This window comes from Pristiophorus japonicus, chromosome 11 (assembly GCF_044704955.1).
Source record: "Pristiophorus japonicus isolate sPriJap1 chromosome 11, sPriJap1.hap1, whole genome shotgun sequence".
Lineage (NCBI taxonomy): Eukaryota > Metazoa > Chordata > Chondrichthyes > Pristiophoridae > Pristiophorus > Pristiophorus japonicus.
This window is the reverse complement of record NC_091987.1, coordinates 211,237,594-211,258,005: the sequence shown is the minus strand read 5'-3', so window position 1 is coordinate 211,258,005 and position 20,412 is coordinate 211,237,594. Positions and strand designations below refer to the sequence as shown.

The following is a 20,412-nucleotide window of genomic DNA, read 5'->3' as shown; positions in this document are numbered from 1 at the left end:
TGGAGGAGTGCTTTAAAGAAAAGGTGCTCGCTCTACACTTTCCTACCTCTTTAGGAATGAAGACCCATGTCTTGCCCATCGTACCACCCACTGCCTTTCTCTCCTGTATCTCACTAGCTGGGTCTCTGAGGGAAATGATTGCCCATTCTTTGCTCCCTCAGCAGTCTGGCCAATATCATAAGCTTGTCATGTACATAAACATGACACACTACTAAGCCGCTGCCTAGCCCAGCTTCCGTTTAGGAGGCAGCATCCTACCTCTTGAAACAAGTCCTTTCTTGAGCTCCATGCCTTGCTTTCATAACCTTTTAGAACGCTGGTTGATCACTCGGTTGATTCCTGGGGCGAAAGGATGAAGAACCGTTGAGAAGGTTGGGCTTATTCCTCTTAACCGATAAGGGAATAAGGGGTAATGGGGAGCAGGCAGGGAAGTGGACCTGTGTCCATGATCAGATCAGCCATGATCGTATAAAATGGCGGAGCAGGCTCGAGGGGCCGTACGGCCTACTCCTGCTCCTATTTCTTATGTTCTTATGTTCTTATACTCATTGGAGTTTAGAAGAATGAGAGGTGATCTTATTGAAACATATAAGATTCTGAGAGGGGTTGAAAGGGTAGATGCTGAGAGGATGTTTCCACTCGTGAGGGAATCTACAACTTGGGGCACAGTTTCAGAATAAGGGGTCGCCCATTTAAAACTGAGATGAGGAGGAATTTCTTTTCTCAGAGGGTTGCGAATCTATGGCATTCTCTGCCCCAGAGAGCTGTGGAAGCTGGGACATTGAATATATTCAAGGCGTAGATAGACAGATTCTTGAACTGCAGGAGAGTCAAGAGTTATAGGGAACAGGCAGGAAAGTGGAGTTGAGGCCAAGATCAGATCAGTCATGATCTTATTGAATGGCGGAGCAGGCTCAAGGGGCGTATGGCCGATTCCTGCTCCTATTCCTTATGTTCTTATGGTTGTGACAATACTCCCCACCCACTGCACAGGGAAGGGATCAGATTATCTCCATACTACCGGCAACGAGTTCAGATTTCTTCATGTCTAACAGGTTTTACGATTCCTAAATGTGCTGAATCAAATGTATCTCACACCTTTACTTGTTTTACACAGTCCTGTGAATGACCTACATTTTTACCGCAGGCTGGGATATTTTTTGTTGGCGACAGAAAGTAATTGAAATGTGTGTCCTCGCCTTCTCACAGAAGCAGCAATATCGACAGAATCCTGTGCAGAAGTGAGACTTGTGGTATTACTACGATTTGTTGCTCACACTGTGAAGCAGCGTTTGACCTTACTGGATCGCACCTTTTGTTGCCGTGAATTCTGGGCTCATGGGCGAGAGGGCACCAGTTCCCATTGTGACATCCGGTGTCGCCATTGAGCGCTCACAGGCCAGATCAATCATCTTCACATCATCATAGGCAGTCCCTCGAAATCAAGGAAGACTTCTTAAGGGTGGAAGATGCCTGCGCGTGAGATCTTTTAACGTGGGGTGGCCGTTGCACACTGGCTACCACACGGGCTTAGCTGAGCAAGGTCTTGGTCCAGTGGCAAGGGGGTCAGAGACGACTGGAGACCAGGCACTGCTGTATGAGACTAATTGCCTACGGCGAGATGTTGGCCGTAAGCTTGGCGCCGTGTAGTTGGTGAGCCTCTGACCACAGGTTCGGGCCTACCTCATGCGCGAGCCTTCCCTCCCAGCCTCCACCCAGCGGAGACTGGGCCTCTTCCCAGATCAATCAATGAGGATTCACATAAAAGGACTGCAGATTCACAAATCCACTGGGCCAGATGACATATATGGCATAATGAACTTGAAGAATGGGCATATAATTGGCGAATGAAATTCAACACAGATAAATGTGAGGTATTACATTCTGGTAAGAAAAATAGGGAGGTCACATATAACTTGGAAATTATGAATGTAAGTAGGGTAGACGAGCAAAGGGATCTCGAAGTACAAATGCACAAATCACTGAAAGTAGCGACATAGGTTAACAAGGCTATCAAAAAAGGAAACCCGGCACTAGGGTTTATTTCTAGAGGGATTGAATTGAAAAGTAGGGAAGTTATGCTAAACCTGTATCAAACCTTGGTTAGACCACACTTGGAGCACTGCGTACAGTTCTGGTCACCATATTACAAAAAGGATATAGAGGAACTGGAGAGGGTGCAAAAAAGATTTGCGAGGGTATGCCTATCGGGAAAGGATGAACAGGCTGGGTCTCTTTTCTCTTGAAAAGAGGAGGCTGAGGTGTGACCTAATAGAAGTCTTTAAATTATAAAAGATTTTGATGGAGTAGAGGCAGAGAGAATGTTTCCACTTGTGGGGAAGAGTATAACTAGAGGCCATCAATATAAGATAGTCACCAAGAAATCCAATAGGGGAATTCAGATGGAATGTGTTTACCCAGAGAGTGGTGAGAATGTGGAACTCGCTGCCACAGGGAGTGGTTGAAGCGAATAGTATGGATGCATTTAAGGGGAGGCTGGATAAATATATGAGGGAAAAGGGAACAGAGGGTAGATTTAGATGAGGAAAAACAGGAGGAGGCTTGAGTGGAGCATAAATGCCAGCATGGACTGGTTGGGCCGAATGGCCTGTTTCTGTGCTGTATATCATATGTAATCTCTTTGGGTAATGAAGGAGACTAGGGGAGATATTAGTGAAGCATTTGATGCATCAATGGCCCAATCAGCGGACCAGCTATCTGCTCATCTTATAATATGTAAAATTACTAAAAAATCTTGCATCTGCGTGCACTTCCTGTTGTGTAACATCTACTTCCTGTCACAGTCACACTGGTGTTCCCCTACTTTGTCACACTTTTCTGTCCTATTCTTCTATTGATTTCATTCTCCTGCTGTGAACTATTCACACTTGGTCTCCAAGATAGGTGATTCAGTTGCCTTCTTAAGCTCGTGACATTCCAAACCCATCTCCACAGTAACTCTGTGATGACCAGCTTCCAGTTACCACAGCCTTCAGTTAAGTATTTTTTTTTTTAAAGATTTTACATACTTAAAAATTTTTTACAACAGAATTATTTTAAATTCTTTTGTGTTCCTCCTTGTTCTCCATTATCATAGGCAGTCCCTCGAAATCGAGGAAGACTTCCTTCCACTCTAAAAGTGAGTTCTCGGGTGACTGAACAGTCCAATACAGGAATTACAGTCTCGGTCACAGGTGGGACAGACAGTCATTGAAGGAAAGGGTGGGTGGGGAGACTCCTTCCGCTGCCTGCGCTTGTTTTCTGCATGCTCTTGGCAACGACACTCGAGGTGCTCAGCACCCTCCCGGATGCTCTTCCTCCACTTAGAGCGGTCTTTGGCCAGGGACTCCCAGATGTCGGTGGGGATGTTGCACTTTATCAAGGAGGCTTTGAGGGTGTCCTTGAAACGTTTCCTCTGCCCACCTGGGGCTCGCTTGCTATGTAGGAGTTCTGTATAGAGCGCTTGCTTTGGGAGTCTTGTGTCGGGCATGTGGACAATGTGGCTCGCCCAACGGAGCTGGTTGAGTGCGGTCAGTGCTTCGATGCTGAGGATGTTGGCCTGATCGAGAACACGGACATTAGTGCATCTGTCCTCCCAGAGAATTTGCAGGATCTTGCGAAGACATCATTTGTGGTATTTCTCCAGCGATTTGAGGGTCCACTGTATATGGTCCATGACTCAGCCATCCCACTGTCCCCTCAACCCCTCACCTTCTCCAACCACCACCACCAGGTTTTGGCCATTCCTTGCCCTCCAATCTGGACCAGCCACCCCCGCTCCCCCCTACCCTGATGGGGCCTGCGCCTGCTGGACTTTGGCCAATCATCTGCTTCCTCTGTCTATTTCCTGCCCGAACCCTTCTCTGAGAAGTGGAGAGCGAGAGAGACAGAGAGAAGGAGTAAAGCCGCAGGTAAGAGAGAGATAATGCACTAACTTTCTTTCAGCAACACTACGGGAGCTCCTATGCACATACGCTGTATTTTAACACAAAGACTCAATGATAAAGTAACCATAAAGCCTGATCTTCAGGGATTCCTTCATTATTATGGAGGGAGAGACTGAATAAAATAGCATTGTAAAATTTACACATGACATTGTAAGAAATCTGTGACAGGAATATCTGACAGGAACTCAGAATTTATGATAAATCCCATGTTCCCAGTTGAGACCCACGCTCACTAGGAGTATAAATTGGACAATTAAGACTTACCCAACGGGGGAGTTGGGTTGTAGAATTGACCTTATAATTCCAAGTTATTCTCATTCACTTTTTTTGGTAAGATTGGCCGAACCCACCTGTCATAAAAATGTTGACTTTGGGCGATAGCGTAGTACGGGCGATATCAGATCAGCCGCCCATTACAAACCTGAAGGGCATACTACGTGAAGGAAGGGATGATTTATACATCAGGCTTTATGGTAGGTCCCTCAACAACCATTAAGTCTCACAGCTGAAAGGACCGTGTTCAAATGCTATTTGTCACCCAGCCCTTGTCACCAAAACGTTTTAGCTAAGTAATAAGTATTCTAGTCTTGTGCCATTTTTTAGACCTGAAAGATTTCAAGTTATTGACAGCTTTGCTCCTGTGCAGCACACCAGTTTCTGTCCACTCTGTGTCAGCAGATCGTGGATTCAAAACCACCGCTGCCCAATCCCAAAGATTGACTTCACAATCCAGGCTGACACTCCTGTGTTATAGTGCCCTTAAAGTGTCAGTCGTGACTCAGTGGGAGCACTCTCACCTCTGAGTCAGAAGGTTGCGTGTTTATTGTAATGTATTTGCTTCATGGGTTCTTTGCTTAAGAATTCATAGCAACCCATTGCTATTAAGAACTAGTTGGTTTATTAACAAAGGTTTAACAATCAAACCACACATTACTAGTTCATCCACTAGGCTCACAACTGCATACCTCATCATGGATGACCTAGACCCAATTGGCTGGGGTTTTATTGAGTCTTGTGAACATCTCACAATGCTAAGCCACTCACAATGCAACAGCTCTACAAATCCGTGAGCGTACTCATAGGTGCATACATTACATTCATAGGGCTCAATTTTCCCCAATGCCCTTTTTTTTTGCATATTGCCATAGTTATGACCATTTTTCTTGGCCCCGACTACTCCAAAAAAAAAGAAGCAAGTTTCCCAGTTCTATTTTTTGAAATTGGCGCCACCCAGCCTGTCCTATAGCCTCGGGGGGTGGAGCCCAATGTCTGCGCCGAAAAACGATGCCGCCCCTTCTGCGCATGCGCGAAAATAAAAATGATGTTTTTGACGTGATTCCGATGGGCGCGCATGCCCAGTACAGCTCCCAGTCTGCAATCAGCCATTTTTAAAGAGCCAGTTGTGTGTGAGAACTTTAATTCTCATTGGAAAAATTGGAGCTGCAACTCAAGATGCAACATGGTGCAAGGACCAAGAATGTCTTACAGGATGAAGTGGAGGCACTAGTTACTGTGATTGAGAACAGGTGGCACGAGCTGGACACCAACAGAGGTCACATAAAAGTTCCACCAAAAGAAATGAAGAAATTCTGGAACCAAGTTGCAGAAGATTACTGTGCAATGGTGATCACCCTGAGGTCTGGAGGCCAGTGCAAAAAGAAGTGGCAGGACCTTGGTCATGTAGTTAGTGTAAGTAATATTTTCATTCATTCAATGGAATTGCAATTGTAATATAAATGTGACCAGCTGCATATGTCCCACCCAGCAGAAAGACACTCCCTCTAAAAAGTTATATTTTCATCTTTACAGACAACAAACGAGAAAGAACTAACAGGAGGAGGCCCGGCAAATCTGCAGCCACTGACACCCTTGGAAGACAGGGTCGCTGCTTTGATGGGTCCTGCCTGGAGAAAAGCAACCAGCGCTGCACAAGCTGGGCCCACACTCGAGGGAGGGGGGTAAGTCCTGCAAATTCCACAGTCTGGCTTTGCTAAATGTTAAGCATGGCGCGGGCTAGCCATGCTTCGGTTCATGGGATGCCTTCGGTTGATGCAATGTGCTATCATTCATCGTGGTCCTTCAACTCAGCCTGCTGCCTGTGCTGTGTGAGCCTACTCCTGCCACCAACCCTGCCCCCCTCCTCTGCTGCTAACCATTTGACTGTTCTGTTATATTTTGCAGAACTTGAGGCCAACCCTGACGATGCAGAGGAAGATTCAGATGCGGACGAGCCTGAAGAGGAGAACATCTTCCAATCCCACCTTCCAGACCAAGAGCATCGGGGGCGGGGAGGGGGGGGGCGGGGAGTGGATGGATGTATCCCCCACTGTTGTACTCACTCTGGAGGAAGTGCAGGTGCCGACCATTGAGATGCCAGCCCCTTCCCTGACTAATGGTTTGAATGTTGGTGGGACATTCCATGGTTTCCCACCGTCCGAGTCTGGGGATCCCAATGGGGTGCAGCGAGGCACACACAGGCCCCACCGTCCGAGGCTGTGGGTCCCAGTGGGATGCAGTGAACCACACACAGGGCGAGAAGGGGAAGGAGAGCTCGACTGCGCTCTCCTGAGGTGCAGGATCTAACAGATGTGGTTCAAATGATGACAATGAGTGCGGAGAGCATTGACCATACGCGATCACTCCTGGACACCATCAGTGGGGTGGGTGATGAGGTATCGAGACTGTCGGGAGAAATAACAACACTCTCGCGAAAAATGGGAACACTGTCCGGGATCATGAGGGAGGGAATGTCGGAGGTAGCTGCTGCAATAAGGGAACACGCCCAGACTGCGCGGCCATTGACAGAATCAACTGCCACTCACACTGCAATCCCCAGACCAGCCTCTGAAGAGGCCCAAGCCGAGCCCTCCACATTACCGCCTGCCCCCACCCCCCCCATCAACAAATGCGCACTACCCGAGATGTTCGAAAGAATAAGCTTGGTACCAACCCGAGAAACACTGTGTTTGCGGGCAGTCACCAAGACCAAGCGCAGCGGGCGGTCTTAGAATAAGGTGGAGGAGAGATGGCTGCAGCCTTTCTTTGCTGCTGTTGTTGTTCTTATTATTACTGTTGTTACTGTTGTAACTGTTCTCAAAATAAAAGTTTTTTGTAAATTTACAAGTTTAGAAGTTTATAAGTGATCTTAAAGTTTTTAAGTGATCTTAAAGTTTGTAAGTAATCTGAACTGAAAAATTTAAAGTTTGATACAAGAATATTTTTATTAAAGTTAAGTACAAACAAATGTTTGTTAAACTTTTGAATAAAATATATTTTAAATTATAACTGAATCATTTACATTATTTGTTCCATTATTCGCACAACTTTTTGAAGTAAAGAAGAATCATTTCCATTATTTGTTCCATCAACACAACACAACATTACAGAACAGGCCCAAACAGTAAACATGGTCCATGTGGAATAGTTGCCGCTGAGCCTTCAGGCAGCAAAGCGTTCACGGATGAACTGCTGGCGCAATCGTTAAAGGGGCATGACGGCCCGCCCTCCTTCGCCGTCATGCTCCGGGTTCGGGTAGTTGCATGGCTTCCTCGTCCTCATCCTCCTCCTCATCATCTGCATCTACCTCATCATCATCAGCCACTCTCACCTCAGGTGGGTCTTCTACTACCAGCTGCTGCTGCCTCATGATGGCTAAGTTATGCAGCATGCAGCACACAAGTGAACTGACCGACAATCTCAGAGGAGTATTGCAAGTAGCCTCCGGAATGGTCCAGGCATTGGAAACGCTGTTTCAAGATGCCAATGGTCCTCTCTATTATGCTGCGTGTCGCAATGTGCGACATGTTATATTCCCGGTCAGCTTCCATCCGGGTTACGCGTAGGGGCGTCATGAACCAGGCGGTGATGCCGTACCCTTTGTCTCCCAGTAGCCAGCTCTGCCCTTCAGGCTGCTGCTGAAACATGGCAGGTATAACACTCTTGCGTATGATGAACGCATCATGGGTGTTCCCACGGTATCTTGCATCAACTGGCATGATGCGATGCATGTCGTCACACATGAGCTGCACATTCACGGAGTGGAAGCCTTTTTTGTCCAAAGGTACTCGCAAGGTGATGTGCGTACAATTAATGCAGCCCTGTACCTTTGGGAAGCCAGCAATCCTGGAGAAACCCACAGCCCTTTCACACATTGCCTGGGCGGTCATGGGGAACTTTATGTAGTCATTCCTCCGGGCATATACTGCAGCAATCACTTGCCGAATGCAGATATGTGTTGCATGTTGAGAAATGGCGCACACATCCCCAGTTGTAACTGGAACGATCCAGATGCATAGAATGAAAGTGCAGCTGTAACCTTCACTTCAACTGACAAAAAAAAACACAAAGCAGTCCTCCTGATGCTTCTAAGTTGCATATCTGCTTTTACTAACTCACAGATCTCGGTTACAACTTCTTTGCAGAAACGCAGTCTTCTGACACAGTCTGCATCACTCAGGTGCAGGTACGCATGCCTGTCTCGATATAACCGACATGGGTAAGACCTCCTGCCCATCACCCTACGTGCTCTGAGGTTCCTCATGCAATGACATCAAATCAATTGTCTCCTCCGCAGCACCATTATGCAGAAGGCTTGCACATGATATGGCATTGTCAGTATTAGTATAGCATTAGGCAGTCCCTCGTATCAAGGATGACCTGCTTCCACACCAAAAAGGGATGAGTTCACAGGTGTTTCAATGAAGGACCTAATATTCCAGGTCCCGAACTACATATTGAAGGGTCCCGAAGCCTCGTCTCTCCTGGGCCCTGATCTCTCACTGCTCCTCCGCTCTGATAAAAAATGGAGCAGTCAGAAACAGAACAGCAATTAGTCTCCTCTTATCTTGGAGACATCAAATATCGACACTGTTATTTGAAATAACAAAACACTAAACTCCAGCCTAGTTGAAGGGTTATTAACATCAGCAGAAACAAACGCCAACTAACAGAATGAGCCTGCTCTGAGTGTGGGGAGGGATTCACTCAGGCATTGTCAGTGTTGCCCCCACGATTAAATTGTACCTTTGCAAGAAGCTCAAAATGGCAGGCAGGACAAGGCTCTTTGTTCTCTCACCCCAAGGTCGACGCCCTAGTATGGACCACACCCAGGTCTGAACAGATGCAACGATCGGGGAAATCACGTCCTCCCCCCACGCACCCCCCAGGCATCCTTTGATGCATAGTGTAGGCTTCTCATGCCTTGTGTTAGACTTCCACAGCCCCCTTCCTCAGGCTTCTTTTGAAGCCGAGCTCCGAGCTCCTGTGTCCGGATGAGGGACCGATTCTGCTCTATTTCGCTCATATGTTACACCTTGGACTGTTTGGGGACTTTACGTCTTGAGCATGAGGCTAACATCCTTAATTCTAAGCAGCTGCGAGCGAGGCTTCCTGTAATGCAACATTCGTCTGAAACATATGAGTCTAAATATGGAATTGATGATGTATGTTGCTATCACCAACTTTATAACTCTATTAATGAATCAGACACAACGGAGGGCCATGTACTACTTCAATTCCCCCTTTTGGTCCTTGACTACCCACCTCAACGTAACCAGCCCTTCTAAATTCAACAGTTGCAGGAATGACCCTCGAGCCTGGTTTGGACACGTTCAGTGGTGGCGTGTCAGTTTTCAAAAAATGAAAACCTAAAGAATTCCATTAAACTTCAATTTCCTGCTTTTTAAGTTTTAAAAATTTAAGCCTGATCATTGGATATTTTATGTGTTCTTGACCCCCTCCAAAACTTCGCAAAAAAACAATGGCGTCTTTCTGTGCGATTTTCTATTGTGCGCTGGTTTTTCTTAAGTGCCCAGAAGGTTTTTCGGAGTGGTCACATACGCCCCTAGGAGAAATGTAAGTTGGCCAAACTTGCATAAATGTGAAAAACTGGCAAGACATCAGGTTACGCCCCCTATGACCCAAAAAAAAAACTAACCTAAAAAAATCATAACTGAGTTACGCCGGCACACAAAGATTGGGGAAATTTGGATTTTTAAAGTTAGGCCAAAAAAAGTGGCGCGCGCCATAAAAACAGTGCAAATCACTGGGGTAAGTTGAGCCCATAGTCCCACTCCAGAGACTGGAGCACAAAATCTAGGCTGACGTTCCAGTGCAGTGCTGAGGGAGTCCCGCACTGTCGGAGGTGCCGTCTTTCAGATTAGATATCAAACCAAGTCCCCGTCTGATCTCTCGGGTGGACGTTAAAACATCCCGTGGCACTATTTCGAAGAAGAGCAAGGGGAGTTATCCCCGGTGTCCTAGACAATATTTATCCCGCAATCAACATCACTAAAACAGATAATCTGGTCATTATCGTAATGTATGCACTTGTGAGCCTGCTCACAGGTTTGTGGAGCTATCGCACTGTGATTGGCTTAGCCAGTCACGTGATGTTCACAAGACTCAATAAAACCCCAGTTCATTGAGTTCAGGTTCCCCACGATGAGGCATGCAGTTGTGAGCCTGGAGGATGAACTGGTAGTGTCCAGGGTGATTGTTAAACCTTCGCTAATAAACCAGCTAGTTCTTTTCAGCAATTGTGTCGCTATGAATTCTTAAGCAAAGAACCCATTAAGCAAATACACTACAATTATCTCAATGCGGTTTGTGGGAGCTTGCTGTGCACAAATTGGCTGTCATGTTTCTACCATCACAACAGTGATTACACTTCAAAAAGTAGATCATCAGCTGTAACGCACTTTGGGACGTCCTGAGGGCGCGAAAGGCGCTATATAAATGCAAGTCTTTCTCTCTTTTTCTGGGGGAGGTTCTGCATTGCTGGAGATGATGTATTTTTTCACAAGGCAGTACATCGACGGCCCCGTCTGCTAGTTCAGGTGGTTAAAAGATCCCGTGGGGTTATTTGAAGAACAACAGGATGTTTTCCCAACATCCTGTCCAACAGCACCACCAAAACAGAGACAGAGTAACTGGTTATTTGCCAGACGGTTGATTGAACGGTGTTGCTGGAACAGAAATGGCTGCTGTATTTGCCCACATTACAACAGTGACTGCATTCCAAAAAGTACTTCATTGGCTGTAAAGCGCTTTGAGACATCCGGTGATCATGAATGGCGCTATAGAAATGCAAGTTGTCTTCTTCTACATACCAACAGTAATCACCCTTCATCGTGTGAAGTGCTTTAACCAGATGAGATGTTATATAAATTGAAGTATTAATTTGTGATGCTGTCACTATCGGTTCCATTCACATGGATGTCTGTGTTTATTTTATGTTCCGAGGTGGTGGGGGAGTGGAGATTCAGCAGGATCCATTGTAACATTTTCGTCACGCTTGATGTCATGATGTGCACAGCGAGTATCCTTAACCTTTGTGCCATTAGCATCGACAGGTAACGTATGCACTTACAATATATCTCTGCAAGTGTAGGTACAAGGACTGCTACAACTGTACAGGGCATTGGTGAGACCACACCTGGAGTATGGCGTACAGTTTTGTTCTCCTTATTTAAGGAGGGATATACTTGCATTGGAGGCAGTTCAGAGAAGGTTCACGAGGTTGATTCTGAGACAAAGGGGTCGTCTTATAAGAACATAAGAAATAGGAGCAGGAATAGGCCACTTTGCCCCTCGAGCCTGCTCAGTAAGATCATGGCTGATCTGACCATGGACTCAGCTCCACTTTCCTGCCCGCTCCCCATAACCCTTTACTCCCTTATCGCTCAAAAAATCTGTCTATTTCCGGCTTAAATATGTTCAATCACCCAGCCTCCACAGCTCTCTGGGCCGGAGAATTCCACAGATTCACAACTCTCTGAGAGAAGAAATTCCTCATCTCAGTTTTAAATGGACGGCCCCTTATTCTAAGACTATGTCCGCTAGTTTTAGTTTCCCTTATGAATGGAAATTATGAGGACAGGTTGAGCAGGTTGGGCCCATACTCATTGGAGTTTAGAAGACTGAGAGGTGATCTTATTGAAATGTATAAGATTGTGAGGAGGCTGGACAGGGTAGATGCAGAGAGGATGTTTCCCCTCTTGGGGGAGTCTAGAACTAGGGGGCATAGCTTCAGAATAAGGAGGAATTTCTTCTCTCAGAGAATTGTGAATCTGTGGACTTCTCTGTTCCAGAGAGCTGTGGAGGCTGGGTCATTGAATATATTTAAGGTGGAGATAAACACATTTTTGAACAATAGGGGAGTCGAGGGTTATGGGGAGCAGGCAGGGAAGTGGAGTTGAGGCCAAGCTCAGATCAGCCATGATCTTATTGAATGGCGGAGCAGGCTCGAGGGGCTGAATGGCCGACTCCTGCTCCTACTTGTTACGTTCTTGTGATCTGTGGCTTCCAGCAACAGAACAAGCCCCATCTAGTGGTAGATGTGTGCAGCTGCAGGTGTGACCGTGTGTCACAGGACACAGGTGGTGCCCAAATAGGGGTCTGGGCCTTTGATCCATTCTCGGGATGTGGGCGTCACTGGCAAGGCCGGCATTTATTGCCCATCCCTAATTGCCCTCAAGAAAGTCATATTCTTGAACCGCTAGCAGCAGATTGAAACAGCTGATTGGCCCGCTGGACTGCTTCAGGGAGCAGTGAAGAGTCAACCGCGTTGGTGTGGGACTGGAGTTACATATAGGCCCAGACCGGGCAAGGACGGCAGGCTTCCTTCCCCAAAAGGAAATTCGTGAACCAGTTGGGTTTTTAACAACAATCCACCAGCTTCAAGGTCACTTTTATGATACAGTTAGCAAATTTAATGCATTACAGATTTTCCCATTTTTTTCCTGTTTGAAATGACGTGCAGATGTCATTACGTTTTGAGCATTTAGTTGATTACAATAATCGCTTGCCTTCCCTGGTGTACTGGAGCTGGGAGAATGGTCAATGCAGCCACAGTACACACGATCATCACCCACTGGTTTAACGGCACGCTCTCCCCAAAACCAGGAAACTTGAGAAGTTCGTCACTGAACCCGAACACCACCAGCTTGAGATAAATTCTATTTCTATCTTTAACATAGAGCTTTAGGAATTTTCCCAGATTTTTTTTCTCCCTAAATTGGCCTGGGTTTTTATCTGGTTTTTGCCTCTCCCAGGAGATCACATGGCTCCGGTTGGGGTGGAGTGTAGAATGTTTCAGTATAAGGGGTGTCGCAGTTGTGTGGGGCGGACTGGTTGTGCTGGGTGCTCTTTGCCTTTCCGTCATTGTTCATGGGTTTATATGTAACCTTCAGGGCTGCTGACCGAGGGCCGTGTGGCTCTTTGTCGGCCAGCGTGGAAACGATGGGCCGAAATGGCCTCCTTCTGCGCTGTAAATTTCTATGTTTCTATGTTTAGCGAGTTCATCGAGCGAGATAATAGATCTGTGGCTCCAACCAACGGTTTATGGGACTCATCCCATTCTTCAACCCATGAAATAACCCGTGACCGGCAAATCTTAATATGAATGTGTCTTTAAGGATCTGTGGGGGTACGGTTCACTTCCACCGCCTCGGCAGTAATGTGGCAGAGCAGGTCGCCTGTCCATGGTGGAATCCGACCGACTTCCATCCCATTGATCTAATCGGGGTGTTTAAGAAGATTAAAGGAGTTGATAGGATAGACAGAGAGAAACTATTTCCTCGGGTGGAGAGGTGGGGGGTGGGGGGTCCAAAACAAGGGTGATTGGAGGGGCTAGCGCAGAACCTCAACAATCAAGCTGGGCCGTTTGCTGGTGATGTCAGGAAGCACGTCTTCACATAAAAAGCTGGTGTGGTTTGGAGCCAATTGGACATTTCAAAACTGAAATTGACAGATTTTTGCTAGTTAAGGATATTAAGGGATATAGAACCAAGGCTGGTGGATGGAGTTAAGATACAGATCAGCCATGATCTAATTGAATGGCGGAACAATCTCGAGGGGCTAAATGGCCTCCTCCTGTTCCTAAGTTCCTATAAAATCTGATGGGTTCTATAACAGATGGGCAATCCGTTTGGGAGATTACTGCCCAGGAAGTGAAGGTGAAATTTACCCCTTTTATGTCTAACAATCATTTTGTCAATGTGTGCATGTTTCTAGGTGTCTGTCTTTCCATGCCTCTCTCTCTATCTACCTGTGTGTATGTATGTGTCGATCTGTCTGTTTGTCTCTTTCGTGTGTGTGTGTGTGTGTGTGTGTGTGTCTCTCTCTCTATATACATACATACATATATATATATATATATATATATATATATATATATATATATATATACTACCTGTCTGTACGTAGAGAATGACATTCATTGTTTTTGATAGTTGCTTTATAATCGGAACGTGAGATCAAATTCAAATTCAACGCAGTCAAATATTTAAAATTTTAAAGGTTCTGACACAAAAGTGCAGAAGCAAAATTGAGCAGGGAGTTGGATAAAGACGGTTTATTGCACAGGATGCTTTAGTCACTTTCTGAATGATGCTCTTGTGCTGCCTCCTGTTGCAGGTACACTGCTGTTGCCATGCCGATGCTTTATAATACCCGGTATAGCTCCAAGCGAAGAGTCACCGTTATGATCTCTACTGTCTGGGCCTTGTCATTTGCCATATCTTGCCCCTTACTATTTGGACTGAATGATGCAGGTAACAGCATGCTTTAATTGAAAAGAAAATGTACTTATTTTCCTGTTGCAGTTAGATGTGCATCTTCAGAAGATGCAGCTTGGATTGATTTGAAAAATGTTGAAATGTTTGAACAGGGAGAATATGAACTGATGCAGAGACAGGGAAGCGAAATGGGATTGGATTATACAGCTCCAGGTTTTTTTTTTATTCGTTCATGGGATGTGGGCATCGCTGGAAAAGCCAGCGTTTATCGCCCATCACTAATTGGCCTTGAGAAGGTCCTTCTAGGTGGGAGAGGTCGTGTGTTTGGGAGGTGCTGGCGAAGAAACCTTAACTAGTTGAAGAGTTGAGCATTGGCACTGGTGCACTGGGCTGAATGGCCTCCATGTGTACTGTGGTTTCTATGAAGCTATAAAATCCATACACACACACATCTACACACTCCCGCTTACAAACACAAATACACGCACAAGCACCTTCACCCACACACACACGTACTGTGGCCGCAGTGTGTATCATCTACAGGACGCACTGCAGCAACTCACCAGGGCTTCTCCGACAGCACCTCCCAATCCATTACCTCTAGCACCGAGAAGGACCAGGGCAGCAGGCCCTCCACCACCTCCAAGTTCCCCTCCCAGTCACACACCATCCTGACTTGGAAATATATCGGCCGTTCCTTCATCGTCGCTGGATCAAAATCTGGGAACTCCCTCCCCAACAGCACTGTGGGAGCACCTTCACCACACGGACTGCAGCGGTTCAAGAAGGCGGCTCACCACCACCTTCTCAAGGGGCAATTAGGGATGGGCAATAAATGCCGGCCTGGCCAGTGAATAAAAAAACTTTCGACCTCGTCACTGTGGACAGTTGCCAAATGGGAGCTCAAGCATTTCTTTGAAGTGAAAAAATAATCTATAGCTTTATAAATAATTGATTGTAGTAAGATAATTTCACTTGTTTCTTTAGTGTGGTTGGAATATCAAGTGTTTCTTAAAATTTTGTCAGTTTAATTTATTTTCTCTCTGAGGGTTTACAAAAGAACATAAGAAATAGGAGCAGGAGTCGGCCTTTCTGCTCCTCGAGCCTGCTCCGCCACTGAGCTTATGCCTGATCCTCCATCTTAATGGCACTATCCCCATATCCCTTGATTCCCATAGTATCCAAAAATCTATCGATCTCTGTCTTGTATATACTCAATGACTGAGTCTCCACAGCTCTCTGGGGTAGAGAATTCCAAAGATTCCCCACCCTCTGAGTGAAGAAATTTCTCCTCATCTCAGTCCTAAATGGCCGACCCCTTATTCTGAGACTGTGAGACCCCTGGTTCTAGACTCCCCAGCCCGGGGGAAACATCCTCCCTGCATCTACCCTGTCAATCCTGGTAAGAATTTTGTATGTTTCAATGAGATCACCTCTCATTCTTCTAAACTCTAGAGAATATTGGCCTAGTCTACTCAATCTCTCCTCATAGGACAATCCCCCCCATCCCAGGAATCAGTCTGGTGAACCTTCACTGCACTCCCTCTATGGCAAGTATATCCTTTCTCAAAAGAGTACACAGTACTCCAGGTGTGGTCTCACCAGGGCCTATATAATTGCAGTAAGACGCCTTTACTCTTGTACTCAAATCCTCTTGTAATAAAGGCCAACATGACATTTGCTTTCTTAATTGCTTGCTGTACCTGCATGTTAACTTTCAGTGATCCGTGTACAATGACAGCCAGGTCCCTCTGAACACCAATATTTCCCCGTCTCTCACCATTTAAAAAATACTCTGCTTTTCTATTTTTCCTACCAAAGTGGATAACTTCACATTTCTCCACATTATATTCCATTTTAGAAACATAGAAAACATAGAAAATAGGTGCAGGAGTAGGCTATTCAGCCCTTCGAGCCTGCACCACCATTCAATATGATCATGGCTGATCATGCAACTTCAGTACCCCACTCCTGCTTTCGCTCCATACTGCTTGATCCTTTTAGCCGTAACGACCACATCTAACTCCCTTTTGATGTGGATGTGGTGTATTTGAACATTCAAAGGGCTTTTGACAAGGTCCCACACAAGAGATTAGTGTGCAAAATTAAAGCACATGGTATTGGGGGTAATGTACTGATGTGGATAGAGAACTGGTTGGCAGATAAGAAGCAAAGAGTAGGAATAAACGGGTCCATGTTCTTACCCGCTCACTTAGCCTGTCTATATCCCCATGAAGTCCCTTTGCATCGCCCTCACAACTTAAATTCCCACCTAGCTTTGTATCATCAGCAAACTTGTACATATTGCAATTGGTCCCCTCATCCAAATCATAGATATATATTGTTTAAATCTCTCCGATAGCACACTGACCAAGATATTTGCATCAGATCCCTTATTGTAATATTTTAACACAGCCATTAGCCTGTGTAAAATAAAGAACCTTGGATATTGTGCAAAATAATTTTGCGTGAATGGAAATTAAACCCCGACGTTCAGTCCAGTGACACAGTATGCTAATGCATCAGTTCACCATGCTACAAGGTAATACAATGCCAGTTCCAGTCCCCAGTTTCTACTATATGTGTCAGCTGTAGCTCAGTGGGTAGCACTCTCGCCTCTTAGTCAAAACATCATGGGTTCAAATCCCACTCCAGAGACTTGAGCTCAAAATCCAGGCTGACACTCCCAGTGCAGTACTGAGGGAGAGCTGCACTGTCGGAGATGCCATCTTTCAGCTGAGACATTAAACTGAGTCCCTCTCAAGTGGATGTAAAAGATCCCATGGCACTATTTCGAAGAGGAGCAGGGGAGTTCTCCCTGGTATCCTGGCCAATATTTATCCAACAACAAAAATAAATCAATTCTCTGGTTGGTTATCACATTGCTGTTTGCGGGAGCTTGCTGTGCACAAATTCGCTGATGCATTTAACACAAGTGTTTCGACAAAAAATACTTCATTGACTGTAAAGCACTTTGGGACATCCTGAGGTTGTGAAGGGCATTATATACATGCAAGTCTTTCAAGGGAATGGTAGCATAGTGGTAATGTTACTCGACTAGTAATCCAGAAGCCTGGACTAATGATCCGGAGACGTGAGTTCAAATCCCACCACAGCCAGCTGGGGAATTTAAATTCAGTTAATTAAATAAATCTGGAATTAAATAAAAAGCTAGTAACAGTAATGGTGACCATGAAACTACCGGATTGTTGTAAAAACCGATCTGGTTCACAAATATCCTTTAGGGACGGAAATCTGCCGGTCTGGCCTATATGTGACTCCAGACACCACAGCAATGTGGTTGACTGTTAATTATCCTCAGTAATGATGGCTCACCACCTCCTTCTCGAGGGCAATAAATGCTGCTCTTGCCCACATCCCGTGAATGAATACATTTTAAAAATAGGGGGAAGGGGGGGTGGGTGAGTTGAAACTCCGCGATGATTTTGATCAATAGGACAAGTTTTGTATTTTGGCCGACTTTGCTTCTGAAATTATTGACAGGAGGAGATGCTGAGCAGATGCAACTGTTGTTCATGGCCAAGAGGATTCTAGGATTAGAAAATGGATGCCTAGCAACAGTATTCTCTGATGTTCCAGTTTTGCACAAATGAGCCAAACTCAGCACATTATTATGCAGCAGTTCTCTTCAGTGAAAGAGCGAATAATCTTTGAATCATTTCTACATTACAGACACCAGGGATGATACCGTCTGCATCATTATCAACCCTGACTTTGTTGTCTACTCGTCCATTTTCTCGTTTTACATCCCCTTCATTGTCACGCTGCTCGTTTATGTCCAGATTTACGTAGTGCTGCGGAAGAGGAGAAAGCGCGTGAACACAAAGAGAAGCAGCAGGTTTGAGTCGGAAATCCGGGCACCGTTAAAGGTAAATTGCTGCCGCAAGGTGAGCGTTGCAGACTTGCCCCAATTTTCTTGTACAGTTCTGGGTTCCAGCCCCTTCCAAGGATTGAGGGACATATGGGCTAGAAACTGGGTGCATGGGCGCCTCCCCTTAGTGCCCCCAGGGGGCGCCAGTGGGGTACAAATGCCCTTGCTGCCCGAGTGCAGCGCTGCCAGCCACCCCCGCCATATTGGGTGCGAGTTTAGCGCCGGCGCTACGGTTTTGCGCCCCGATCTCTGGCGCCCGGAGACCGTGACATCATCGGCGAGCGTCCCCGACCGCAGCGCCGGGCGGAAACACCGGCGGCAGCAGGAGGCGCGGCTTGGGCGGCCTAGCCGTTACCGGGGGCGATGGTTAAAGGCGAGGTGGCCCAGTGAAACATTTTAAAAACTCACTTCTTGTTGGCGCTGCTGATCCCCGGTTTCTTCCCGGGGTCGGTGCCACAATCGCTCAGCCCGACACTCTGCTCGAGCAGCACCCCCCACCCCACCCCCACTCCACAGTGCTCCAGGTCGGGCTCTCTCTCATTTGCAGAGTTGGCAGCATGGACCCTTCCCTTTAAGTGAGCAACGGGCCCCTGGGACACTCGCAGCGCTGTACGGCCCAGTGTGCAGTGTTGCTGAGGTGTTCGCCCCATTACCGCCCCAGGAGCAAAGTGAAGTGCTCGATTTAACGCTCCACTTCCGTCCGCGGGCGGTAACCCGAATTTTTTTGAGAGGGGCGGGACTTCAGCGCCTGCCGCTAAGTCTCGCACCTCCTCACCGTTACTGCCCCCAAACGGGGTGGGGTAGTGAGAGAATGCTGCATTGCTGGAGGTAACATACTTTAGACACGATATTAAACCAAGGTGCTGTCCCCATGGTCCTGAAGGTTCTAATTTATGTTAAATGGAGCTCACAACGCTATTTGGAGAGCGAAGAATTCTCCTGGTGCCTTGCTAAAATTCCTCCCCCAACCATTATTACCAAAAACACATTACCTACCCATTCATCTTATTTCTATTGATGGGATATTACTTTTCACAAAATCGCTGACTCATTTGCCAATCTGACAACTTTGCACTTCAAAGTAATTCATTGTATAGGAACCACTTTGAGAGCTCATTATCCAATGTCTCATTTCCTATCACTTTAAAGAGGATTTTGCATTTTAATGTTTTTATGATGCAAAATGACAAAACAAAGTACACAAAATGGATTAAATGTGTTGTTTGTATATTTAGGACAAATGCACTCACCCGGAGGATGTAAAGTTGTGCACGGTAATCGTGAAGTCAAACGGAAGCTTCCCTGTCAATAAAAAGAAAGTGGTGAGTGTCAATAAATCTATCACTTTGTTGACTTATTGCATGTATCCCAACGACCAATCCCAGAACGGTGCGATAAACATGCTGGGGAAACACAAGTTACACTGCGCGTCCCTGCGGCTCGCCCAGGTATCACCCATAAAGGGTCTCAGTGTATCTTTATTTGGACCCGCATGCAGAGCCCTGATCTGTGATTGGCTCATTTTTTTTTTATCATTGGGTAAGCAGAGGCTGGACCATCTTTCACCTCACGATCAAAACATTTTACTTTGGGTCTCTCAGGATTTCCTGCTCCTTGTGTGCCAGCACACAGCTAGCACGTCGCATCAATGTCACAAAGTGGCACGGCGTCTGAACTCTTTGTTCAACCTAATGCTCTGCAAGTAGAATCACAGAGCTAAACTTTCCTTTCATTCTTGGCGGGTTCTCGGCGATTTTCTCGGCGGTACAGCTCTTTTCCTGCCCGGCGAAAATTTCCCCCTTTTGTTTTTTTTTTTAATGGTATTGCCCAAATCTGAAAACACCCGCCGGCACCAAACCACCGCCGTGCACCGGTGTGAAAATCACCAGGGCGTAAGTTTTGTCTCAACGAAAGCCCGTCCAGATCGCCGAGGGAACCGCCCTGTGACAGCTGCTTAAACAGGGCGATAGGTGAGCACTCTGTAAAAAAATGGTAAGTTAAATTGTAAAATGGCGATTAGGTGTAAAAGTGTCTTGGGAATGTTTTTAAACTTTTG

The 20,412-nt window shown here is 46.2% G+C and overlaps 1 protein-coding gene across 1 annotated transcript in view; it reads left to right on the top strand.

The window, feature by feature from the left end:
- Positions 1 to 20,412, top strand: part of drd2b (dopamine receptor D2b) — a 149,705-nt gene that overhangs the window by 117,063 nt on the left and 12,230 nt on the right. Inside the window, exons 3-6 of the mRNA XM_070893142.1 lie at positions 11,190 to 11,299; positions 14,364 to 14,500; positions 18,158 to 18,354; positions 19,592 to 19,678. Coding sequence (XP_070749243.1) covers positions 11,190 to 11,299; positions 14,364 to 14,500; positions 18,158 to 18,354; positions 19,592 to 19,678 — 531 coding nt within the window. The remainder of the gene's footprint in view (positions 1 to 11,189; positions 11,300 to 14,363; positions 14,501 to 18,157; positions 18,355 to 19,591; positions 19,679 to 20,412) is intronic.